Below are 26609 nucleotides of genomic sequence, written 5' to 3'. Positions count from 1 at the left end.
TTTTTTAAAGGAAAAATGCACTTAAGAGGAGAAAGGCTGCAATTAGTTCTTTGCTCTGAAGATGTGAAAAAAACTCATTCCCCAAACATTCCGGCCAAATCAAAGGCAAGAAATCAAAAAGGCCTCTAGTTAACCCGGAGTAAAAACAACCCACGTGTCCCTCTGTAGTTTCTTATCTCTGTGGAAGAGGCTGCTCTTCCGCCCTTTCTCCGTAAGGCTTCTCCAACCGCCACTACGCAAGCGCCACAGGAGGGCACCGCCCCTTGCGGACACCGCGCCTGCGCCGCCCCTCCCCGCGATTTCCCCGCCCGCCGCATAAAACCTCCTTACGGCGGCTGCGCGGGGCCATTCTTCGCGGAAGTGCGCTCCCTGTCCTCGTCCGTCAGCAGCCATGGCCGGCCGGGGGAAGCTGATCGCGGTTCTGGGCGACGAGGACACCGTGACCGGGTTCCTGCTGGGCGGCGTCGGCGAGCTCGACAAGCACCGGCGCCCCAACTTCCTGGTGGTGGAGAAGGAGACGGCGCTGGCCGAGATCGAGGACGCTTTCCGGTGAGGGCCGCGGGGGGGGGCGGTTGCCGGGGTGACGGCGCGGGAGAGACCAAGACCCCTCGGGGCGGGGGGGGTGTCCTCGGGAGAGACCATTCTGCGGGCACGGGGGGGGGTCCTCTGTGTGTGTGTGTATGTGTGTGTGTATACGTGTGTGTGTGTGTGTGTGTGTGTGTGTATATATATATATATATATATATGTGTGTGTGTGTGTGTATGTATATATATATATATCGGCAAGAACAGATATATGTGTGTGTGTGTATGTATATACAGTGGTACCTCGGGTTACAGACGCTTCAGGTTACAGACTCCGCTAGCCCAGAAATAGTACCTCGGGTTAAGAACTTTGCTTCAGGATGAGAACAGAAATCATGTGGTCGCAGCGGGAGGCCCCCATTACCTAAAGTGGTGCTTCAGGTTAAGAACAGTTTCAGGTTAAGAACGGACCTCTGGAATGAATTAAGTTCTTAACCCGAGGTACCACTGTAGTACGTTGATAGCTGTCAGGTCCTCAGTTTGGATATACAGTGGTACCTCGGGTTACAGACGCTTCAGGTTACAGACTCCGCTAACCCAGAAATATTACCTTGGGTTACGAACTTTGCTTCAGGATGAGAACAGAAATTGCGCGGCAGCAGCGGGAGGCCCCATTAGCTAAAGTGGTGCTTCAGGTTAAGAACAGTTTCCGGTTAAGAACGGACCTCACCTCCGGAACGAATTAAGTACTTAACCCGAGGTCCCACTGTATATGCAAATCTGCAAGAACAGATATATGTTTCTGCCTCTGAGAGATCCCAGATTTATTTCTCCCCAAGGCTCTCCTTTAACCTTTCCTGAAACGGCTGTCTGACCTTTTCCTGAAAGTAGTAAAGGAAAACCATTGAGGTTATCACCCAGATGCAAGCAGCTGGAGTTGCTGAACCAGATGGCTTCCATTTGCAATACAGTGGTACCTCGGGTTACAGACGCTTCAGGTTACAGACTCCGCTAACCCAGAAATAGTACCTCGGGTTAAGAACTTTGCTTCAGGATGAGAACAGAAATCGTGCTCCAGCAGCGCAGCGGCAGCCCCCATTAGCTAAAGAGGTGCTTCAGGTTAAGAACAGTTTCAGGTTAAGAACGGACCTCCAGAACGAATTAAGTACTTAACCCGAGGTCCCACTGTATATGCAAATCTGCAAGAACAGATATATGTGCCCGTGTGTGTGTGTGTATATATATATATATGTTTAAAAAGCTCCATTATCCGCTTGTTCTCCTTCTCTGAATTTTATTGACGTTCCCCGCCTTTTCCCTCTCCTCCGAGGAGCCCCATAGGGGCATTTACATGGCTCCCCACCCCCCATCTCATTCCCCCCCCAACAACAGCCCTGCAAGGTAGACTGGGCTGAGAGATGCAGAGGTTGCCCGGCAAGGTCACCCCCAGTGACCTTGCTTGGCCGTCTGGTGGGATTCGAACCAAGGGCCTGTTTCTCATAAATGTGGCTTGCTTCTGTCCTTGTCTGTTTCCTGTTTCTTACATTTCAGATGCTCTGCCACGCAGCAACGGGCCTTCCCAAAGCAGAAGGGGAAACGGACAGTGGGGAGGGTGGGTCCTGCGCCCTAGAGCTTGTGCAGCCTCGCCCTAGGGGCACGGTTGGCGCTGTGGTCTAAACCACTGAGCCTCTTGGGCTTGCCAATCAGAAGGTCAGGAGTTCGAATCCCCGCGACGGGGTGAGCTCCCGTTGCTCGGTCCCTGCTCCTGCCAACCTAGCAGTTCAAAAGCACGTCAAGTGCAAGTAGATAAATAGGTACCACTCTGGCGGGAAGGTAAACCGTGTTTCCATGCGCTCTGGTTTCCGTCACGGTGTCCCATTGCGCCAGAAGCAGTTTAGTTTTGCTGGCCACATGACCCGGGAAACTGTGGACAAACGCCGGCTCCCTTGGCCTGAAAGCAAAATGAGCTGCAACCCCATGGTCGCCTTGGACTGGACTTAACCGTCCAGGGGTCCTTTACCTTTACCTTATCTTCAGGCAGGGGTCAGCAAACTTTTTCAGCAGGGGGCCGGTCCACTGTCCCTCAGACCTTGTGGGGAGCCGATCTATATTTTGGGAGAAAAATGAACGACTTCCTACACCTCACAAATAACCCAGAGATGCATTTGAAATAAAAGGACACATTCCACTCTTGTAAAAACACACTGATTCCCGGACCGTCCACAGGCCGAATTTAGAAGGCAGTTGGGCAGTATCCAGCCCCCGGGACCTTAGTTTGCCTACCCATGCCTTAGGCTGATGCCAAGCGTAGTTTAGGGATGGCATATGAATCCAGGCCGCTGAGTGCAACCCAACAAAAGCCGACCATATTTACACTCCACTGCAATTTTGTGGTACTTTCCACAGCTTGCGTTGCAGTCATTGCAGTGCAACGTTGCCTCCTGAAGTCTGTGATTCCTGCATTGGACTAGACCAGTGGTTCCCAACCTTTTTTGACCATGCCCCACCTAAGCATCTCTAAAATCCTGATGCTCCCCACCCCATGACACATAATTCTTATTATTCGAAAAGCGAACTCCTATTCATGTGGAGGAAGCTTGAAAGGCCAGCCACTGTTAATAACTCATTCTCGAGTTGCCCCTCTTAAAAATCGAATATTTATGTCCCAACCCCGCAAGTCTAAGCCCCTTGGCTGCAATCTTCCTGTTGATCTTGAATGGCCTGAAAAAGATATACCAAGAACTCTGGCCACAACTTACAATATAAGGAATAATTCCTACTCAAGAGTTGAGATGAAAAACGTGTATATTCTGCTAAGAATCACGGTTTGAAGCTAGTTTAAGTACAGAAATAATGATACAACGTTTAAGTACAAAATAATGTAGTTTCAAATATGCAGTGATATGGTACAAAGGTACGTGAAATACCAGTGCACAACAATTGTTTTATACAAGTCTCAATGGCAGTCAAAAAGAGTATACATGTTTTTCATCTCAACTCTTGAGTAGGAATTATTCCTTATATTGTAAGTTGTGGCCAGAGTTCTTGGTATATCTTTTTCAGTGCATTTCCAACAAGATCTTGAATGGCCGCCTTTTGTGGACATGCAGGCAGCATGTCCAACAGGTGGATCATGCTCTAATGGTAGATCACTGGACGCTCCCCTAAAAAAAGCTCACCCACTTTGCCCTGCACCCCAAAAAGGAGGGTAGATCACTGCCAGTTTTTAACTCTGTGAGTAGATCGCAGTCTCTTGGGAGTTGGCCACCCCTGGTGTACAGCAAAGGGAACTGGTGGCTTGCTTTCTCCCCCCACCCCTTTCCAGAAGAAGCTGGGTTCAGGCAGTGCTCTGTTGACACACAAACACCCTGTCCCAGCCAGGCCCTTCGGATCCGGCCACAGCAGCCCTCCACCAGCCCTCTCTGCTCCCTGGCACCCAACGAAGGATCTGCCTGCTGTTCCTGTGACCTTGAGGAAGCTCCTTGCAGCGGATCCTTCTGTTGGATGTGCCCTTTGCTGACCCAGGGGGCTGGTGGCTCTGTGGCAGGCAAGTTATCCAGCCTTGGCCGGTGCATACGAAGCAAGGAAGCCTTACTGGATGTGTGGTGTGTAAATAGGCCCACCAACAAGAAGTAGCAGTAAGAAAAGATAAGAAAAGAAGAAATGTAATAATATCGGAATTAGCCCCATAGGTTATACACCGCGCATATGAACTGTATATGTTGCACATACTGGAATAGACCTTTATGATAGCAAATAACCACTAAATTTTTTCACAGTTGTTATCATTCAGCTTGTTGCGCTTTGTGTATTGTGACAACTGTATTTGCTTAGCAAGGACTCAATCTCCCATCAGCCCCAGCCAGTTGCTAGGGATTATGGGAGTTTTAGCACATGCAAGCAGGAGTTGTGTTGGTACTGCACCTCACAGCCTATAATCTCCCTGCCTGCCACCCTCTCTGTTCCCGAACTTGCAATGGGGCAGGGTCCACTTCTGAGATTGTGGAATTGTAGAGTTGGAATGGAGCCTGATGCTCCTCTAACCCCCTGAAGTTGTTGTTATTGTTGCAGATTACACAATAATAATGAAATAATAATTTATTATTTATACCCCACTCATCTGACCGCATTTCCCCAGCCACTCTGAGCAGCTTCCAGCAAAATATTGAAATACAATAATTCATCAAATATTAAAAGCTTCCCTAAACAGGGCTGCCTTCTAAAAGTCTGGTAGTTGTTTTTCTCTTTGACATCTTATGGGAGGGTGTTCCACAGGGCGGGAGCCGCCACCGAGAAGGCCCTCTGCCTGGTTCCATGCAACCTCACTTCTCACAGGGAGAGAACCGCCAGAAGGCCCTTGGAGCTGGACCTCAGTGTCTGGGCAGAACGATGGGGGTGGAGATGCTCCTTCAGGTATACTGGACCGAGGCCGTTTAGGGCTTTAAAGCACCAGCACTTTGAATTGTGCTCGGAAACGTACCGGGAGCCAGTGTAGGTCTTTCAGGACCGGTGTTATGTGGTCTCGGCAGCCACTCCCAGTCACCAGTCTGGCTGCCGCATTCTGGATTAATTGTAGTTTCCGGGTCACCTTCCAAGGTAGCCCCACGTAGAGCGCATTGCAGTAGTCCAAGCGGGAGATAACCAGAGCATGCACCACTCTGGCGAGACAGTCTGCGGGCAGGTAGGGTCTCATCCTGCGTAACAGATGGAGCTGATAAACAGCTGCCCTGGACACAGAATGGACCTGTGCCTCCATGGACAGCTGTGAGTCCAGAATGACTCCCAGGCTGCGCACCTGGTCCTTCAGGGGCACAGTTGCCCCATTCAGGACCAGGGAGTCCTCCACACCTGCCCGCCTCCTGTCCCCCCAAAACAGTACAGTGGTACCTCGGGTTAAGAACTTAATTCGTTCCGGAGGTTCGTTCTTAACCTGAAACTGTTCTTAACCTGAAGCATCACTTTAGCTAATGGGGCCTCCCGCTGCTGCTGCTGCGCCACTGGAGCACGATTTCTGTTCTCATCATGAAGGAATGTTCTTAACCCAAGGTACTATTTCTGGGTTAATGGAGTCTGTAACTTGAAGCGTCTGTAACCCGAGGTACCACTGTACTTCTGTCTTGTCCGGATTCAGCCTCAATCTGTTCGCCGCGATGCAAAGATATAAATGGGACAACGTTTGCCCCTTGTCTGCTGTTGCAACCGGCTCCAGGTACCAGTCACCCAGCCATCCTTGCGGCTGTCTCCCAGTCCCCAGAGAGTACTAGGGACACCCCTTTGGGGCAGGCCAGCAGTGACCCTCTTTTGCTCTGCCCTTCCCTATCCTCAGGAGCTTCTTGTGCCGCGACGACATTGGCATCGTCCTCATCAACCAGTACATTGCGGAGATGATCCGGCACGCCATTGACGCCCACACCAAGTCCATCCCGGCGGTTCTGGAAATCCCCTCTAAGGAGCACCCTTACGATGCCTCCAAGGACTCGATCCTGCGCCGCGCCAAGGGAATGTTCACCGCTGAGGACCTGCGGTAGACCGGCTGCTCCTCCAGCATCACCTCTTCCATCAAGAGCTTTCCTCTCCTGTTGCTCCGGCACATTTACCGCCATTCAGACCCTTCCTCTCCCTGCCCAGGGAATGTCCCTGTGGTCCCCTACATTCCCGCTGTTTGGAATTTCTAGCTCTCTATTGTTTCTGCGATATTTTGGGAGCTGGGAGGGTGGGGACAGCTGGGAGCTAATGTTGCACTTTCTGCTGCAGTGGGAGTGCTGCCAATACTTCCCTCCCCCCCCCTTAGCTAGAGCTGTGTTCGAGTTCCCTTGCGTGCTGTAATTTACCAGGGAGCTTCTCCATATACTCCTGTGGCCCTTTCTCCCACCCCACAAAAGGGGGTCCCAAGGTATATTTCTCAGCAGAACGATTTGGGATCTTTTGAGGGCCCCACATTTCCTTGTCCTTCAGGACTAAAGTCCTGATCCCTGGTTGTGGATGCAGCAATACACTTACAACCCAAATCTACACACACACACACACACACACACACACTCCTATCTGTGAAGTGCAAACCGGTGATCTTTAATTAAACTGAAAGGCAGAACGTGCAATGCTCTGCAATTTGTGTCTCGAGGATGCATGCAGGAGAAAATGTTATGATACCTCGTCAGAGGTGGTGTCGCGCCGGGAAAAATTTCTGCTGCTTTCATTCTGCCGTCCTCCGTCAGACCTCTCTGTAGCCCTCAATTTGCACAAATATTCTCCACTGAATACCGCTTGTTTCTTGCAAAAGTCCTGCCTGGGGTGAGTCTCCTAGAGAAAATCGACACCCAGCCGTGTTCTTCTGTGCTTTTCCATGTTTATAACTTGTGCTGTTTGTTTTGTTCTGAATATAAGATATATGTGATCTTTAATAATAGCTAATCGTAGTTATTATTTTTGTGATTCCTTGTGAATGAACCTGTTAAATTGAGGGGAGGAACTTAAGGAGTGGACTCAATAAAAACTGTCTGTGAATCACTATCCTTTTTTCCACGGGTATTTTTTCCTCACCCCCGTCTCCTGTCCAGAGCCAGGAATTATTTTCAGCTTCGACTGCGTGGGTCATTCTTTCCCTGAGACTGCAATGAGGAAGTTCTCCAACTCAGTTGCCCCATGTCTGCTGAGCTGGCAGCAAGCACGTCAGCAGCAGCAAGCTCTCTGCCTTTTTTCCCCTTTTACTTTGCTGCCTCTCCTGGTCTGCCCCGCGGAGGACCCTAAGGTCCACAAATGACAACACTTTGGAGGTCCCAGGTCGCAAGGTGGTTAGATTGGTCTCAACATGCCCAGCTCCCTTAGCCATTCCTCATAAGGCATCGTTTGCAGGCCTTTGACCATTTTGGTTGCCCTCCTCTGGACATGTTGCAGTTTGTCAGTGTCCTTCTTGAACTGTGGTGCCCAGAACTGGACACAGTACTCCAGGTGAGGTCTGACCAGAGCAGAATACAGTGGCACTATTACTTCCCTTGATCTAGATGCTATATTCCTATTGATGCAGCCCAGAATTGCATTGGCTTTTTTAGCTGCCGCGTCACACTGTTGGCTCATGTCAAGTTTGTGGTCAACCAAGACTCCTAGATCCTTTTCACATGTAGTGCTCTCAAGCCAGGTGTCACCCATCTTGTATTTGTGCCTCTCATTTTTTCCCCCCAAGTGCAATACTTTACGCCTTAGAGGCATCCACCAAAAGAAAAAGGAATCTGGATATGCTCTGCAGGATTTTACCCAGCAAATGTACACACAGAAACAGGCCACACCACTGCATTTTAAAAGCAAGTCATCTTTATTGCCTGGGAGGGGGGCAGGCTGGGCTCTGATGTGCTGGGTCTCCCACTGCCCACCATAGGAAACATGCAACCACAAACACATTGCTATAAAAAAGCCCCTCCCTCGAGGGGCTGTCAGTTACAAACAGTCCTGCCCGTGTGGGCCAAGATTCTTATCATCCCGTTTCCCCAATATTTCTTTATTATCATTATTTTTCTTTCCCGCCCCCTTTCTTCATCGTCTTCTATATAAAAAGGCTCTCCTCTCTCTTTCACTCTCTCTGGCTTGGGCTGCCCCCATTCCCAGCGACAGCAAACCAGTTTGCGGATGGGGTGGGAGGAGAAGGCACGGAAAACCCTCAACGGGTCTACTCTGGGGTGGGGGGAAACCCCAAAACTTTGGCCTCGGTCAGATGAGAAGGTCTGCTGCATAAACCCCCATCCAACGAGCAGGGGGTCGCATGGCGGACCTTCCTGGGAGACTGTAGCCCAACCAGCCTTCGCTCTCGGTCAAAACGGCATCCTTCCCTTCAACCCTCGCCTGCCCCACAAGCCATCGCCACTTGACGGGGCAGCTGCTCCTATAGTTCGGGGGGGTCACGGATGACCCCGGTCCACCTGGTCCCAGCAGAAGTCTTCTAAACAACCCTGCGTTCTGCTCCCCCTTCTTCCTTATCTGGGCTGCCTCTCCACATCTCCGAAGAAGCAAAACTCATTCAGCAGCGCCGGGAGACAGATGCCCCGGCACCTGCGGTGTGAAAAATCTGGGCCCATAACCTGCCAAGCTCTGCCTTCCTCACCCCTCTCGCAACCCACTTTTTCGGGCAGTACCTCGTGGGTCCACTGTCGGGGGGCACCCCGCCACACGCCCCCTTCCCAGTGAACACCAACTTCTGACACTTCCTCCTCCACGACTTCCGGTTTCCTCCCCCCCTTTACCCCCTCCCCATTGTGAACCCCACCCTTTCCCAGGTAAAATGGTGCACACCCCTTGCCCTTCCCCCCCGTCCCCCCCACAAACACCTTCACAGCCGGGAGAAATAGTTAAAAAGGCAAAAAAAATAAAGCGCCCCCAAACAGGCGAAAGGAATTGTCCCGAGGTTCCTCGTGGTGCCGGCCCCGCCCTGGGGCAACGTGGGGAGGGTTTTGGGAGGGGGGGCAGTCTTTGGCATGGGGGGTGCAGGGCGGGGCCCGGACGAGGGGGGATAGGTGCCAGCCCCCTCCTCCTAAGGGACGTTGACTTGGTAGGGGCTTCCGGGAACGCTCTCGTCGCCCCATTTGACGATGAGGATGTAGTCGCCTTTCTCCTTGACGGTGTACGTGACGTTGTAGACACGGTTTCCCATGTGCTTGACGTAGACCTCGTCGCAGGGGGTCTTGGGGCCGTGGACCCCCACCATCAGCATGTTGGTGCCTGCGGAATAATAATAAAAAGAAGAATAACAGTAAGAATAATTGGGATTGCTTTAAAAACTACAGTATTTTTCGCTCTATAGGACACACTTTCCCCCCTCCAAAAATTAAGGGGAAATGGGTGTGCGTCCTATAGAGCGAATGCAGGCTGCGCGGCCAAGCCCAAAGTCAGAACAGGGAGTCGGAGCACTGCGCAGCGCTCCGTCTCGCTGTTCTAGCTTGGGGTTAGCTGCGTAAAGCCTCCGCAGGGCAGCGGGGTGCCTTCACCCCGCTGCCTTGCGGAGCCTACAAAGGCTGTCCCCAAAGCCTCAAGCCTTTGGAGCGCAGCGGGACCTCGCGCTGCGCTCTGAAGTCTTCAGGGATCCTGGTCTTCAGGGAGCGCTTCCCCCCACCGCCAGCCCCACAAGCTCAGGGGGCAGCGGCAAGGCTGTGCGCAGCCTTTGCGCTGTTCCCCGACCTGCTCTTTGGGGCTGGCGGGGGGGGAGCAGCGCTTCCCCCTGGCAGCCCCAAAGAGCAGGGCGAAAGGAACTTGAAGCCTCCGGAGCCCAGTGGGAACTCCTGCCACGCTCCTGAGGCTTCGGGTTGCCTTCACTGAAGTCTGGAGAGTGAGAGGGGTCAGTGCGCAGCGACCCCTCGCTCTCCAGGCTTCCAAGGTAGCCGCCTGAAGCCTCCAGAGCGCAGCGGGAACTCCTGCTGCGCTCCGGAGGCTTCGGGTGAACGCACCTTGAACGCACCTTGATTTAGAGGGGGAGAACAAGAAAAAAAAAATTCCCTGTTCTCCCCTTAATATGGTAGGTGCATCGTATCTGCCTGCGGACTGTCTCGCCAGAGTGGTGCATGCTCTGGTTATCTCCCGCTTGGACTACTGCAATGCACTCTACGTGGGGCTACCTTTGAAGGTGACTCGGAAACTACAACTAATCCAGAATGCGGCAGCTAGCCTGGTGACTGGGAACGGCTGCTGAGACCACATAACACCGGTCTTGAAAGACCTACATTGGCTCCCAGTACGTTTCCGAGCACAATTCAAAGTGTTGGTGCTGACCTTTAAAGCCCTAAACGTCCTCGGTCCAGTATATCTGAAGGAGCGTCTCCACCCCCATCCTTCTGCCCGGACACTGAGGTCCAGCGCTGAGGGCCTTCTGGCGGTTCCCTCATTGCGAGAAGCAAAGCTACAGGGAACCAGGCAGAGGGCCTTCTCGGTGGTGGCACCCGCCCTGTGGAACGCCCTCCCATCAGATGTCAAAGAGATAAACAACTACCTGACATTCAGGACACATCTTAAGGCAGCCCTGTTCAGGGAAGTTTTTAACGTGTGATATTTTATTGTATTTTTGGTTTTTATGGAAGCCGCCCAGAGTGGCTGGGGAGGGCCAGCCAGATGGGCGGGGTATAAATAATAAATTATTATTATTATTATTATTATTATTATTATTATTATTATTATTATTATCCTATAGAGCGAAAAATACGGTATCTCACAAAACACGGTTCCAACCACAACACTCCAGAGATTCCCTGCCGCTTACCAGCCTTGCTGCAGTCGACGGTGAAAGTGTTCTTCTGCCCGACAAAGGCTTTGGTCAGCCCAGGCCCCCGGGCGACCACCTTGCTGGCGTCGGAGGAGAACTTGGGCAGGGCACTGTAGCTGCCGCCCACCGAGGATGATGAAGATGAGGAGGAGGCCCTGGTCACCGTCTCCACCAGCACCGTCGAGGTTTCGTGGAGGCTGTGCCCGCCTGACAGACGAGGTCCTGGGGAAAGGGATAGAGAGGCAGGAATGAAGAGACACCGTTGGCTTCTTCCGTGTAGCTGACCTCTGGAACTCCCTGCCACTGGAGGGAGGTGACAGCCACCGGGCTCCGAAAGCGGATTAGGCAAACCCATGGGCTATGGGTGGCTCCTAGGCGCTGCCTCTGTGGTGGTGGCCCAAGAGGGCCGCAATAAACGTGATAAGGTGTACCCCTGTAAATCCTTGAGTGTGCTTCTAATAGGGGAATTATGGTAGCCTGTTGCTTTATGAAACTGATGGATATGATAATCTTTATTGTCATTGTCCCATACAGAAGAACAAAATTGAAAAATCTACATAACACATTCAAAAACCAACAAGCCTGCTATCCCACGTATCGCAGCCTGGTTAACCCCCTAAAAACTCTGATACCCCATAATTAAATACAATATACTCCCATAGAGAATACCTTACACTGCGTTTAAAACCAAAATAGCATTTGGATAGAAACTGTTTCTCAGGCGGCTAGTCCTGGTCTTTATAACCCTGTACCTTCTTCCAGAAGGCAGAAGCTGAAAGAGATCATTTCCAGGGTGCGCACTATCCTGCGCTATCTCTGCAGCTTTCTTATGACACCTGGAAGCATAGATTTGATCCAAGGTGGGAAGAGGGCACCCAATTATTCTCTCCGCAGTCTTTACAACCCTGGACAGCAAGCTTCTGAGTCACACAGGATGCTTCTTCTTCAGGGTCTACTCTAGAGGGAAAGGCTCTACGGACCGGTAGTGAGTTTGCTCCTGGTGCAAAGGATGCAAATGCTGTTCTTCCTTGGAACGCTGTTCGGATCTGCCTCTAGCGGGGGGGTGCCAGAGGGATCTTTGCACCGCGGCGCCGGATATACGTAAGACGGGCCCCCTTTCAAGATACCTACCTGTGACCTTGGCCTTGAAGGGGCTGCCCACGATGTGCTGGGGTCCACCGTACTTGATGGAGATGAGGTAGTTTCCGGGCGCCATGGGCATGTAGGTGACCTTATGGCCCTCGGGGTACTCTTGGCAGTCCATCTGCACCTTGGAGGGGCCGTCGATGGTGACCGAGAGGGCCCCCGACCCCGTGTTCCGCGTCTTCACGAAGAACTCGGAAGAGACGCCTGCCAAAGGAGGAGACGGGGGGTTACGCAACTCTGAGCTGCGAGAGGACTGGGGAGAAATTGAGAAAGGCCAGCCCCGCGGAGCGCCTCCTCAGCTGATAATTTCATTGTTCTTTCCCCAAAAAATATAATAATAATAATAATAATAATAATAATAATAATAATAATAATAATAATAATTAATTTATTATTTATACCCCAGCCACTCTGGGCAGCTTCCAGCAAAATATCAAAATACAATAGTTCATCAGATTTTAAAAGCTTCCCTAAACAGGGCTGCCTTCAGATTGATTGATTTATTGGATTTTCCATATTAAAATGTACATTCACAACACAACATACTATATGAAAGCAAGATTCCCAAGAATCTCCTGGAATTCACTCCTCCCCTTTGTGGGTTTTATTGTTAGTCTTTTCCTTCTGCCTCTTTTATTATCCAGATTTTCATAGCTCTTTGTTACATTACAAGTGTTACTGCAGTCCCACTAACAGTTTTAACTGTTTGCAATGGTTTCTTAAGATTAATTGTAAATTTCCCCCATTCCTTATTAAAGTTTTGGTCCTCTTGATTTCTGATTCTTCTGGTCATGTTTGCCATTTCAGCGTAGTCCATCAACTTAATTTTCATTGTTCTATCATGTTTCCTAAACTGCTTCGTCAGTCGCTGGGTGTGTGTGTGTGTGTGTGTATGTGTGTGTGTGTGTATATATATATATATATTTGCTTTCGTAGATTTTCACGGGTACAGGAATGCAGGTTTTGGTATCTTCGGGTGTCTTCCCGTGTAAGAGTAGGGGTGTCTGGGCGACGTTTCGACGAGGTCTCACTCGTCATCTTCAGGCTGGTGCTTTCGGCTTCTTGTTACTGGAACAGAGCAGAATCTGGTGTTTGAGTTCCTATAAATACTGTTGAGGGGTGTGGTGTATAGCCTCCAACGTTCTGCCCAGAACGTTGGAGGCTATACACCACACCCCTCAACAGTATTTATAGGAACTCAAACACCAGATTCTGCTCTGTTCCAGTAACAAGAAGCCGAAAGCACCAGCCTGAAGATGACGAGTGAGACCTCGTCGAAACGTCGCCCAGACACCCCTACTCTTACACGGGAAGACACCCGAAGATACCAAAACCTGCATATATATATATATATATATATATATATATATATATATATATAAAACTTTCATGAAATAAGTAACCACTAAGAACGGCTAAGTAATTTGTAACAACTGGAGCCTGAGCTTGCTCCTCTTCCTTTTCCTCTTCCCTCCTCCTCCCGTCTTCCTTTCGTGTTGTCTCTTGGAAGCCCACTGCAGGCGGGGGCTGACTTTTCTCTCTGATTGTTTCAACCGATCTGGTGCAAGCCACTTGTTTGTGGCTGAAGAAGGAGGGACAGGGTAGTGTGTGTGCATCTAATAGTAATATAATAATAATAATAATAATAATAATAATAATAATAATAATAATAAGTTAATTGGGTGGAATAAGGGAGCTGGCTGGTGATACTATTGGCGCTGCTCCAGACTTGTCAATGAGGGTCTATAGCGGTCCGACACATATGAAAGTTGGCCAATGTGAGGGTGAGTTGCAAGGAATTGCAACCGTTACAGCCTTATTTATTTATGTATTTATTTATTTATACATACCACGCCCGTCTGGCTGGGTTTCCCCAGCCATTCTGGACAGTTTCCAACAAAAGATTAAAAATACAGTGGACGTTCGGGTTGCGAACGTGATCCGTGCGGAATGCAGGTTCGCAACCCGCATGCACGGGTTGTGATTCGGCACTTCTGCACATGCGCAAAGCGCGATTTAGCGCTTCTGAGCATGCGCGACCGCTGAAACCCGGAAGTAACCCGTTCCGGTACTTCCGGGTTTCGGCAGTCCGCAACCCGAAAAAACGCAACCTGAAGCATCTGTAACGCGAGGTATGACTCTACCATAAAACATCAGTCATTAAAAACTTCCCTAAACAGGGATGCCTTCAGATGTCTTCTGATAGGCGGATAGTTCTTAATTCCTTGACATCTGATGGGAGGGCACCACCACCGAGAAGGCCCTCTGCCTGGTTCCCTGTAACTTGGCTTCTCGCAGGGAGGGAACCGCCAGAATGCCCTCGGAGCTGGACCTCAGTGTCCGGGTAGAATGATGGGGGTGGAGACGCTCCTTCAGGTATCCTGGGCCGAGGCCGTTTCGGGCTTTCAAGGTCAGCACCAACACTTCAAATTGTGCTCAGAAACATACTGGGACTCGATGGCACCTGATGGGAGGGCGGGGTGCTTACCTGTGGTTCCGCCCTCCAGGCCTGGGCCATAGGCTGTGACGAGTCCTGGGTCCCCAGCCTGACTCTGTTCCCCAACGCGGATCTTGAAGGGGCTGCCAGGGATGTGTCTCCCGTTGAACCGGACGTCGATGGAGTGGACGCCGTTCTCGTGGGGGATGAAGCGAATGGCGTACTTGTCTGTGGAGGGACGAATTAAGTACTTAACCCGAGGTACCACTGTATTCATTGAAACAACCTTGAAGTATCAATGACTTCCCTTCTTCTCCTTCCACGGTTCATTTTGCATAACATAGTAAAGGTAAAGGGTAAAGGGACCCCTGACCATTAGGTCCAGTCGTGACCAACTCTGGGGTTGCGGCGCTCATCTCGCTCTATAGGCCAAGGGAGCCGGCGTTTGTCCGCAGACAGTTTTTCCGGGTCATGTGGCCAGCATGACTAAGCTGCTTCTGGCGAACCAGAGCAGCATACGGAAATGCCGTTTACCTTCCCGCCGGAGCGGTACCTACTTATCTACTTGCACTTTGACATGCTTTCGAACTGCTAGGTTAGCAGTAGCTGGGACCGAGCAACGGGAGCTCACCCCGTCGCAGAGATTCGAACCGCCAACCTTCTGATCGGCAAGTCCAAGGCTCTGTGGTTTAACCCACAGCGCCACCCGCGTCCCTTTGCATTACATAAATTCCTGCATATTTTATATAAACTCAACCATTCAGTATTCCATTATTACTTCCATCAGAACTTATTTACACCGTTGAATTTATCTTAATGCTGCCCGCGTTTTCAAGTGCAGTTTCCCCCCATATAATCAATAAACATTTTCCAATCTTTTCTTCTTGTTCTCTTATTCTGTGTTAAATCTGCAAGCTGCGCATATTCCATCAGGTTAAGCTGCCATTATTTTTTGGTTGACACCTCGCTCAATTTCCAATTTGGGGCTAACGAAACACGGGCCGCAGTAGTGGTATACATAAATAACCTTTTTTGACACCTGGAAATTTCTGTCTGAATTATCCCCAACGAAAAGGACGCTGGTTTTCTTGGGGAAAGTGCTTTTAAACAATTTTTTCAATTCATTATGAATTATTTCCCAATACTCTTTTATCCTTTTACAGCTCCACCACATATGACAGAATGTACCCTTAGTCTCATTGCATCTCCAGCACTTATCTGATTCACATCTTAGCAAGTCTAAAAAGGTAAAGGTAAAGGTACCCCTGCCCGTACGGGCCAGTCTTGACAGACTCTAGGGTTGTGCGCCCATCTCACTCAAGAGGCCGGGGGCCAGCGCTGTCCGGAGACACTTCCGGGTCATGTGGCCAGCAGGACTAAGCCGCTTCTGGCGAACCAGAGCAGTGCACGGAAACGCCGTTTACCTCCCCGCCGGAGTGGTACCTATTTATCTACTTGCACTTCGTGCTTTCGAACTGCTAGGTTGGCAGGAGCAGGGACCGAGCAACAGGAGCTCACCCCGTCATGGGAATTCGAACCGCCGACCTGATTGGCAAGTCCTAGGCTCTGTGGTTTAACTCATAGCGCCACCCGCATCCCTCCTTCAAGGAATAACATGCTGTAAATGTCAGATTGCTCTTCCAAACATCTAGACCTGCCTTTCAAACCACTGTTCCGGGCAATGCATGATGGGATTTGTAGTCCCGTGCAGGTGTGGGGCGCCAGGGCTAATGAAAGCAGACCTAGGATCTATTTAAAAAACCCTGGGATTCTCAGGGGCTTGAATTGAGCCCCAGAATCTGTTGCCAGTGCTAAAGGGACGCATGCCTGCAATTGCAATTTCCGCTACAGTCTCCTGGTCCTAAGTGGGACCTTTTCTGGATATTTTGTACCCCTAGATCATCAAATATCTGAGTGGCTGTCCCGTGGAAGATGGAGCAAGGTTGGTTTTTTGCTGCTCTGGAGGGGAGGACTCGAACCCAAGGCTTCAAATGACAAGGAAGGAGAGTCCCAACTAAATGTCAGGAATATTTCCCTGATGCTTGGACTGTGGAAGATGGTGGACTCTCCCTCCTTAAAGGTAAAGGTAAAGGGACCCCTGACCATTAGGTCCAATCACGGATGACTCTGGGGTTGTGGCGGTCATCTCGCTTTATTGGCTGAGGGAGCCGGCGTACAGCTTCCGGGTCGTGTGGCCAGCAGGACTAAGCCTCTTCTGGCGAACCAGAGCAGCGCACGGAAACACCGTTTACCTTCCTGCCAGAGTGGTACCTATTTATCTACTTGCACTTTGATGTGCTTTTCAACTGCTAGGTTGGCAGGAGCTGGTACCGAGAAACAGGAGCTCACCCCGTCGCGGGAATTCGAACCGCCGACCTTCTGATCGGCAAGTCCTAGGCTCTGTGGTTTAACCCACAGGTGTGTAAATAGAGGTTGCATGGCCGTCTCCCAGGGATTATTTAGCTGTGATTCCTGCACTGCAGGGGGGGTTGGACTAGAAGACCTTTGGGGGGCCCCTTGTACAACTCCGTGATTCTATTCTTCCCAGAGATGCGGCAATATAGAGGAGAAATTCACGCCTGCTTTTCAAACCTCATTGACAGCGGTTGCCTAACGCAGTGGCTTGGAAGGGGCATTGCGAACCCAGCTGCCTCGAGTTCGAATCTCGCTTCAGGCACACACTTTGAGGGAAGGCTGTGCCGGCTGGGACTGCCCGAAACCTCCGGGGAGCGCCAAGCTGGCTGGCGAAGGCTGAGTTACCCCCTCTCTGGTATGCAAGTCCCATCTGGTGTCGGGGCTCAGTGCATTAGCGGGGGTTGGTCTGGATGGCCTCTGGGGGTCCCTTCCGACTTTACAACCCTATGAAACTCGAAGACGCAAGGACTGTTTCCTCCTCCTCCTCCACCGCCTGGCGAACTCACCGCTGTCCAGTTCTGAGACGTAGCACTCCTCGACCACGCCGGCGGGCGTGTGGACTTTGGCATCGATCACGCCACGAGCCCCGTTCAGTTGCACCGCGAAGGAAGCCGGCTGGTTCACCTTTAAGCCCGTCTCCTGCGGGGACACGGAAAGGAGGGCTGGGTGAGACCCACATGCAGGAGATCGGGGGGTGGGGCTGCCCAAGAGATCAGAAGGCATCAGGCGACCCCGGAATTCTGATGAAATCTGTGGAATCTGCAACATTACTGGCACTGACTGCGGAAACAGAGCCATTATGGCTGGTAATAATAATAAATTATTATTATTATTATTATTTATACCCCGCCCATCTGGCTGGGTTTCCACAGCCGCTCTGGGCGGCTTCCAGCAAAATATTAAAATGCAATAATTTGTCCGATATTAAAAGCTTCCCTATAAACAGGGCTGCCTTCAGATGTCTTCTGAAAGTCAGATAGTTCTTTATCTCGTTGACATCTGGTGGGAGGGCGTTCCACAGGGCGGGCGCCACCACCGAGAAGGCCCTCTGCCTGGTTCATTGCAACTTCGCTTCTCACAGGGAGGGTACCGCCAGAAGGTTTGGTTTCGGAACGGACTTCCAGAACAGATTAAGTTTGGGAACCAAGGTACCGCTGTATTCCCCGGAACGATTCTCCCCGGAGGGTAGCACTTGAACCCGTGGCTTCAAGTTACAAGGAAGGAGATCCTGACTCAACATCAGGAAGAACTTTCTGACAGCAAGAGCTGTTTGACAGTGGACCGGTCTTCCTCAAGAGGTTGTGGCCTCTCCTTCCTCGAAGGTTTTTAAGCAGAGTTTGGATGGCCATCTGTCAAGGATGCTTTAGCTGAGATCAGGGGTTGGACTAGATGACCCCTGGGGTCCCTTCTAACTCTACGATTCTACGACTGACAATCTCCTTTTAAAGCTATCCAGGTTGGTGTCATCGCTACTTCTTGGGGGAGAAAGTTCCGTAGGTCAACTACTGTATTTTTTGCCCCATAAGACGCACCTGACCATAATACGCACCTAGTTTTTAGAGGCGGAAAACAAGAAAAAAAATATTCTGAACAAAACAGTGAATGTATGATTTTTGTGGTTCATGCTGTGGCCACAGAAATGTGATCTGATGGTGAATTTGGGGTGACCCAGTGCAAAAATCCTGAGGATCCATGTGGATCCGTGCTTTGTAACCATGTTTTTGCACCATTGCGGCCCCACGAAACAGTGGGTGCATGTGTTTTTTGGTGCAGGCTGTAGCCATGGACATGCTATGTGATCTGATGGTGAATTTGGGGTGACCCAATATAAAAATCCTGAGGATCCATGATCTTTAACCTCCCCCCTCCCAGGCAGCCTCCCTTATTGCGTCCCTTATCTCCCTCCCAATCACTTGCCGATCAGCTGCTTCCTTTCAACACGCCCTTCCCTCTTGTTTGCCTTAGCATCTTTTCCTTAGCTGGAACAGTTTTTTGCTCCTCCTTTCCTTCTAATTTCTCTCCTTATTGCTTTAGTCTTCCTGTCTCCTCTCCTTGCAAATTTGCTGTCTTTACCTCCACACTCCCAGGCAGCCTCCTTTATCTCTAGCGTCCCTTATCTCTCTCCCGATCGGCAAACGATCAGCGGATTTGTTTCAACACCCCCTTCCCTCTTTAAAAAAAAAGAGCATGATCTGCTTTTTGCCCCTGGGCAATTGGCTCCAGGGACCACACATTCACTCCATAAGGCGCACAGACATTTCCCCTTACTTTTTAGGAAGAAAAAAGTGTGTCTTATGGAGTGAAAAATACGGTACGTGCTGCTTAAAGAAACGCTTCCTTTTATGTGCCCTGAATCTGTCCCTCCCTGCCCCGTCCTTTTCGTTCCCCAAATCCATCAATCCATCAGAAGCTCTCCAGGACTCCCCTTGGGGGGGATACACACTCCCTCCTGCAGGGGGCACCAGGCTGGGCAAGGCTGGGCAGGCCGGTACCTGGAGGCTGGTGACCGTCAAGCGGTGTGCGTCGTCTGAGAGCGAGGCCACGGGAACCACGAAGGGGCTGTCGGGGATGTGCTCGTCATTGAATTTGATGGACACCTCGTAGTCACCTGACGGAGAGAGGAGGGGATAAGACCGGAGGTGGAGCAATTCCCCTTTGCAGTGGTTGGGGTTTTTTTTTATCGTTTAGGGAAAAGGCGAGTAAATGGGGGACATTTCACTTCATTAAACGTACGCACCGCTTGGCTGCAAAAGGAAAAAAAACCCAATTCGTTTGCAAACGGAACGAAACAGCAGAATTGTCGGTCAAAAGGACAGCTTAACAAAGATGAAACTGGCAATATGCTAAAACCAGATGTACAGAAACATTCTGCGTGGGCTTGCCTAAACAAGAATGCTTTCTGTGGGTGCTGAAAAGAATGTCTGCCTGACATCAATGATAGAAGTTTACAGAATCACACAGGACGTGGAGAGACGCAAGCTCCCCTCCCTTTCTCGTCTAGAACCCGTGGACATCCAAGCCAACTTGTGGGTTCTGTGAAAGGAAAGGGGGCACAGAATCCTTTGGAAGAAATAGAACTATGCTGGGGCTTCGGTGTCTGTTTGTGGGCCTCCCAGACCAGAGGCATCAACCAAAACACCCTACCTGGTTCCTGGACGATGTAGGAAACTCCGCAAGAGCCGTCTTTGCGGTCCTCAAAGGCAATCTCCGCCTTGCTGGGACCTTCCACGGCGATGGAGAGACCCCCGGCCCCTGCCTCCCGTGTCCAGATGCTGAACTCGGCTGGGGAGAAAAAGAGGAGGGAGCTTTTAGGCCACCTGTCAGGGATGTTTCCGTTGGGATTGCTGAATTGCATGACCCCTAGGAACACCTCCCAAATCTTCAATTCTATCTTTCTTCCACTGCAATTCCTGTTTTTCCCGCCCTATAAGGTTTTCCTTCCTTGACCTTGCTATGGACCTTGGTTGGTCGCCGTTGAGGGGCCTGGTAGGAATTTTTCCACGTGGCAAATTGGCACCGGCCACTTGGTTTTCGCCTACCTCGTAGCAAACTGTCACAACTTTCTGGGTACTGGCGGTTAGGCATTGGTATTGCTCTGTAGATGGAAGAGGGGAGGTAGCGCCATCACCTGCCCCGCATATTGAAGGGTAGTCCGATAAAGGATACCGGGCGGAGTGGCCCTGTCCGAAACCTAGGGAGGTGAGGGCCTAAGGCACGCCCCCTATTGGTGACCCCGGGGGAGTTCCTAGTTGATGTGCATCAGCAGGACTCCCCCTACTGGTGGTTAACCCTTCCCGGACTTCAAGCGGACGGGCTGAAGTCGGATATAGTTGGTTAGGACCAATGCCTAAGCCAATACCGCTCATCACCTGTAACCAATAAAGCTGTGGCCTTATTTGTTAGGATATTTCCGTTCCACCTTAAAAGGGAGCAGGATGTTTGTGTCACAGCCTGCGCATTTCCTGTTCACAGGATGTTTATGTTTGCTGTTGCTTTCGTTTCTCTCTCTCTGTCGGAGACACTGACACAGAACAGTCATGTCTTTCTTTGTTCTGATCAACACTGAATAAAAGCCTGTAAATAATGCTATTCTGAGTGCGACTTCTGGCTGTGTATTATCTGCTGATAAGAGCATGCACGAGCCCTGGAATGTGGCAAGGAAACTCGTGTCGCTAATCGCTATGGGAGATCGATGGATCGTCCGGCAGCCGGCTTGGGGGCCATGACGGACTTTATCTCCCTGGCAGTATCCCAACATTATTTAGCCCATTAACCTTAATAATTGTATCATGTGTCTTTATTTCCACTGGGGGGGGGGACTGGCCACGCAACTATGGCCGATGGCGAAAGCAAATAAAGATTCATTGATGGAGACTATCATGTGCTCTCTTACCTGGGACTCCGGCCACGCCTCTCTCCAGGCCGGTGCCTCCCGCTCGCACCTTGTGGGAGCCTCCTTCCCCCAGAGGCCCCACGGTGAACTGGAAGGGGCTTCCCGGGACGTGCTGCCCTCGGTACTTGACGTGGACGGTGTGGGGCCCCATCTCCTGCGGCACAAAGCGCACCGAGTAGGCGCTGTCGTCCCCCTCGATGATCTCCGCCTCCGCCATCTTCCCCGACGGGCTGGTCACCTGAGCAGTCATGGCCTGCAAGCCCGCCTCACCTAGACCGCAAGGAGGAAGACAGGGGGAGAGTCCGTCAGAAGGCCGCCAGCCAATCGAGAGCCTGCAAAAAGGCCCGGCCAATCCCGAGCAGCCTCACGCGCATGCAGCCTCGCCAATCAGAGCAGCCCGAGGCTTCCCCCCCCCCCGGATGCTCCTGTTCCCGATTGCTCATAACAGAAGGAACGTGTGTTTAGTCCTCATGACTGTAGTTTGGAGATACAATAGGGAAAATGCTTCCTTAAAACAGGTGTTTTGGGGGACGTATTAAAGGTAAAGGGACCCCTGACCGTTAGGTCCAGTCGCGGACGACTCTGGGGTTGCAGTGCTCATCTTGCTTTATTGGCCGAGGGAGCCGGCGTTTGTCCGCAGTTTTTCCGGGTCATGTGGTCAGCATGACTAAGCCGCTTCTGGCGAACCAGAGCAGTGCACGGAAACGCCGTTTACCTTCCCACCAGAGCAGTACCTATTTATCTACTTGCACTTTGACGTGCTTTCGAACTGCTAGGTTGGCAGGAGCAGGGACCGAGCAACGGGAGCTCACCCCGTCGCGGGGATTCGAACCGCCGACCTTCCAATCGGCAAGCCCTAGGCTCTGTGGTTTAGACAACAGTGCCATCTGTGTCCCTGGGGGAAGTATTAGGGTATATAAATATCACGGTGGGGAAAGCGCTAATAATTTTTAGAAGATAACATCCTCTTAACTATATAGCGAATATACGGGGCCTGGCAATCGGTCAATGTAAATGCATTTTCCATGTCCTCACATCTGCAAAAAGACTGATACTGAAACACTGGAAGGAGAAATATGGTTTTCCTTCAATAAATTGACAAATGACATAGCAACTCTGGAAACCCATCAACGGTTCACTTTCAGGTGCAGACTATGCATGGACAAATTTAATATTTAGAATGTGTTTTTCGAAACCATAGTGACACATGGATTAACACACCCTTGAGGGAAACAACAAGTTTATCCATCTAAACAATATGTTTATCCATCTAAACGGCTAAAGCTTTGTAGCCTTATACAGTGGTGCCTCGCAAGACAAAATTAATTCGTTCCCGCGAGTTTTGTCGTCTTGCGATTTTTTTCGTCTTGCGAAGCACGGTGTCGGGAAAGTTTGGAAAAGCTTCAAAAATCACCAAAGTCTTCAAAAACCTCAAAAAAGGCTACCACGATGTGTTCTATGAGTTGCTCCTCAAAGTCAAGTCGCAACTGTATTAACGGTGTTAAGAAAAAGGAAACACACTTGCAAGACGTTTCCGTCTTGTGAAGCAAGCCCATAGGGAAAATCGTTTTGCGAAGCAGCTCAAAAAACAAAAAACCCTTTCGTCTAGCGAGTTTTTTGTCTTGCGAGGCATTCGTCTTGCGAGGTACCACTGTATGGTTGTTTTATTGTTGCTGATTTCCTCTGCTTTTAAAAAAGTCTTTTATGTATTCTCTTCCTCCTTTTTTCTTTTCTTTCTTTTCCTTTCTGATTTAATGTATAGGCAAAGGGACCCCTGACCATTAGGTCCAGTCGTGGCCGACTCTGGGGTTGCGGCGCTCTTCTCGCTTTACTGGCCGAGGGAGCTGGCGTACAGCTTCCAGGTCATGTGGCCAGCATGACTAAGCCGCTTCTGGCAAACCAGAGCAGCGCACGGAAACGCCATTTACCTTCCCGCCAGAGCGGGACCTATTTATCTACTTGCACTGGTGTGCTTTTGAACAGCTAGGTTGACAGGAGCAGGGACCGAGCAACGGGAGCTCGCCCCGTCGTGGGGATTCGAACCGCCGACCTTCTGATCGGCAAGTCCTAGGCTCTGTGGTTTAACCCACAGCACCACCCGTGTCCCTTCTTTCTGATTTACTTTGCTATGATAATCTCAATATAATAATCAATATGGGGGGGATGATTGCAGTTTGGAAATGAATACGCTGCATCCACTGAAAGCTTTAAAAGTAGAGGAGCCTCGGCAAAATTCTGGTCCTGGATGCCCCATCCCTTGACCCCTTGTGCGAATATTCAGAGTCATGCAAGAGACCAGGTGTTGGAGCTGGGACAAAACACGCAAATATACTGTGACCATGCATGAACGAGCTTAATGCAGTTCTAAACTCCGTTTGGAGCACTGAATCGACACAGGCACAAACACAGGGAGAGGATATCAAGAGCTTCAGAGCAGTGAATAGCAAATAAGCAAAATTCTCGTGCAACGTTAAGAAAGGGCTGCCTCTTCAAGCCGCCAAGGCGTAGATGCCTGGTTCAAATCCTCAGTTTTGCCTTCATGGCATAGGAGCCAACCCCTAGGAACCAAGTCCCTTTACCCCACGGGCACAGGAGGACAGCTCCTCAAAAATTATTGAAAAGCATTAAAAAATACTCAATTTCAGAAGCCTGCCCCCTGTAATGTCCACTTTTGGGGGGCATTTTTACCCATGATCTCCCCCAAAGCTGAACAACTTTCTGGACCCCCCCCCCTCACAAAAACCCTGGCTACGCCCATGCTTTGCCCCCCCCCATAAAATATCTAATGGAGCCCCCCCCAAAAAAAAAGTTGGTGGGCATTGCCATTCAAATGGTGCTTGTGACTGAGAGGGAGAAAAAAAACCAATTTAAAATACAAAAAAAGAGAGGGAGAAAAAAAACCAATTTAAAATACAGTGGTTCCTCGGGTTAAGTACTTAATTTGTTCCGGAGGTCCGTTCTTAACCTGAAACTGTTCTTAACCTGAAGCACCACTTTAGCTAATGGGGCCTCCTGCTGCCGCCGTGCCGCCGGAGCACAATTTCTGTTCTCATCCTGAAGCAAAGTTCTTAACCCGAGGTACTATTTCTGGGTTAGCGGAGTCTGTAGCCTGAAGCATATATAACCTGAAGCGTATGTAACCCAAGGTACCACTGTACAAGTTAAAATGCAATTTAAAATGCAGCCTCATTTTAAAGTAGCCGATAAATCAAAACCATAAGGGGAGGGAAACATAAGGGTCAGACTGAGTCCAAACCAAAGGCCAGACGGAACAGCTCTGTCTTGCAGGCCCTGCAGAAAGATGTCCCGCAGGGCCCTGGTCTCTTGTGACAGAGCGTTCCACCAAGTCGGGGCCAGTACTGAAAAGGCCCTGGCCCTAGTTGAGACCAATCTAACCACCTTGCGACCTGGGACCTCCAAAGTGTTAAGGTCCTCCACGGGGCATACCAGGAGAGGCGGTCCCATAGGTATGTGGGTCCTAGGCCTAGTGATGAGGGGAACCATGCATAGCCCCCCCTTGAGCTCCTCCTTCCCAAAAGTGGGGTGCACATGCAATTAAGTGTAGAGCGAACCTCCTAAACGTCTGCCCGCTCGCAGGCGCACCTCTGCCCGACTCCGTGCAAAAAAAACCCCGCACACAGGCGCACACGAGAGGCCCATGCAACCCCACAACATGGCACACTGCGCCCACGCACCCTCCTGGGTCGTCCGGGCGATGCTCCCGAAAGAGCCGAGGCTCTCGCGCCCCAGGAAGTCTCCGAAGACGTTGTGGAAGGGGTCCCCGCCCACTTGGGTGGACTCCTCCACCCGCACCTCTCGCTTGGTCTCGCCGCCGCGCGTCTTGCTGATCTCCGTCCGCTCAGTGCGCGTGTATGTGTGGCTGCTGCGCGTGAAAGTGCGCGTCAGCCGCTCCTGGGCCGAGACCATCTGGAACCAGTTCCCTGCGCGGGAGGCGGAGACGGAGGAAGGAGAAGCAGGGGCAAGACAGAGGGGAGACAGGAGGGTTAGAAAGAGGGTCCCACGACGAAATTTTAAAGATTATCTAGCTAAATATTGTAATATAAGATAATTAGAAAGTACTTGGAAGTATCAAACAGGTCTGGGGTTAGAATAAGAATGTTGCACAGTAATATGGATTTAAGCCAATAAGAAAAGAGATGAAGATAGTAAATTGAAGGAGTTAATTTTGTTAGGAAGATGACCGTGTCACAAAGAAAACTTGGTGTCACAATGAAATTCAGTTGGGGGGGATTTGAGGAAGTCAGACAACAATGAAAGTTAATTTGGAATTTAGAAGTAAAAAGTGTTTTTTTCTTTCAGTATCGTAATGTGTTTCGTTTGGTGTCTTTTATATGTTATATTTGTTATAAATGTGGAAAATCAATTTTAAAAAAATTGATAAAAAAGAAAGGGGATCCTTGCACCATAGCTGTCAACGTTTCCCCTTTTTAAAGGGAAATTCCCTTATTCTGAATAGGATTCCTTGCAAGAAAAGGGGAAAGTTGACAGCTATGCCTTGCACCAGGAATGTGGGATGTGATCCATGAGAGGCAGTCAAGTACAACATTCCTTGAAATGCTAGAGAAGACATGCCAGTGAATGTTTGGTCCAGCCTGTCGAAACTTCCTGCTCCTCCTGGCTGGAGCATCCTTCCTTTTGCATGTGATAGAAGGTGGGCGTGACCTCACCTGTCCAGGTAACAAAAGGACGAGTCATGCAGCACACCTCTCTCTTTGACTTCCTTCTTCATTTGAGCAGCTTCTAGCTAGGACTGCTCTGCTAGCTCTCACCTAGCAGAAGCACTGGGACTATTCCCCCATATGGGGTAGATCCACACGTACATATTTGTAACCAAGTCTGCCTTCAGGGATCCAACTGTGAACTGACGTGAGTAAACTTCTTTTATCATCTTTGAATAATATTGTGGCGTCTTTATTCCGTTAAGAGTGATTAAAGGGAATTTACCAGTAATATACAATTCAATACTGAATTTTATAATAGTGAGAGGCTCACACGAGCCTGCAACCAGCTATCTGCTGTGCCTGTAAGAAAGGGGGGAGGTAAACTCTGCTACATAAAGAAACTTGCTAGCACAAGTTAGGAAGGATAGGAATAAACAATATATCCTCTCCTGCCCCCCTGAACATGCCCACATGAAGAAGCCCACTCTGCCTCTAACTGCGAAAGCCTTTTCACATTGGTTCTGAAAAGGCAAGTGGCTAGTCCTCATTGCCACAGGTGTTGCTACTGACTTAGATCTGGGCGGGCTTTTTTCTGTCACCAGGGGCTAAGCCAGTGGTGTCCAAACTTTTTTCAAAGAGGGCCGGATTTGATGAAGTGAAGGGCTGTGAGGGCCGACCAAAGCTGTTTAGCTTTCATTAGGATTGAAGTTGTTGAGTTTTTTTAGGATTTTACCCCAAAGTTGTTTAGCTTTCATTAGGGTTGAAGTTGTTGAG

At 50.3% G+C, this 26609-nt stretch overlaps 2 protein-coding genes across 5 annotated transcripts in view; one reads left to right on the top strand and one right to left on the bottom strand.

Annotated features, from left to right (window-relative positions):
- The first annotated feature begins 341 nt into the window (after positions 1-341).
- Positions 342-7035, top strand: ATP6V1F (ATPase H+ transporting V1 subunit F). Its single transcript, XM_082239361.1, has 2 exons — positions 342-549; positions 5852-7035. Exons 1-2 carry the CDS (start codon positions 392-394, stop codon positions 6051-6053), a joined length of 360 nt encoding a protein of 119 aa, XP_082095487.1. The 5' UTR covers positions 342-391; the 3' UTR covers positions 6054-7035.
- Positions 7036-7815: 780 nt separating this feature from the next.
- FLNC (filamin C) overlaps positions 7816-26609 on the bottom strand; it is a 132580-nt gene continuing 113786 nt past the window's right edge. For all 4 annotated transcript variants that reach the window (XM_082238677.1, XM_082238678.1, XM_082238679.1 and 1 more), the window contains 9 exons: positions 24849-25094; positions 21154-21423; positions 19905-20042; positions 19253-19368; positions 17267-17399; positions 14397-14573; positions 11894-12112; positions 10760-10984; positions 7816-9231 (listed from right to left, as the gene is read on the bottom strand). In XM_082238677.1, the coding sequence (XP_082094803.1) occupies positions 9044-9231; positions 10760-10984; positions 11894-12112; positions 14397-14573; positions 17267-17399; positions 19253-19368; positions 19905-20042; positions 21154-21423; positions 24849-25094 (1712 nt within the window). In that variant the 3' untranslated portion in view covers positions 7816-9043. The remainder of the gene's footprint in view (positions 9232-10759; positions 10985-11893; positions 12113-14396; positions 14574-17266; positions 17400-19252; positions 19369-19904; positions 20043-21153; positions 21424-24848; positions 25095-26609) is intronic.

The sequence above is a fragment of the Podarcis vaucheri genome (genome assembly GCF_965113315.1).
Source record: "Podarcis vaucheri genome assembly, chromosome: 10".
NCBI classification, from domain to species: Eukaryota; Metazoa; Chordata; class Lepidosauria; order Squamata; family Lacertidae; genus Podarcis; species Podarcis vaucheri.
This window is presented reverse-complemented; position numbering and strand designations above follow the sequence as displayed.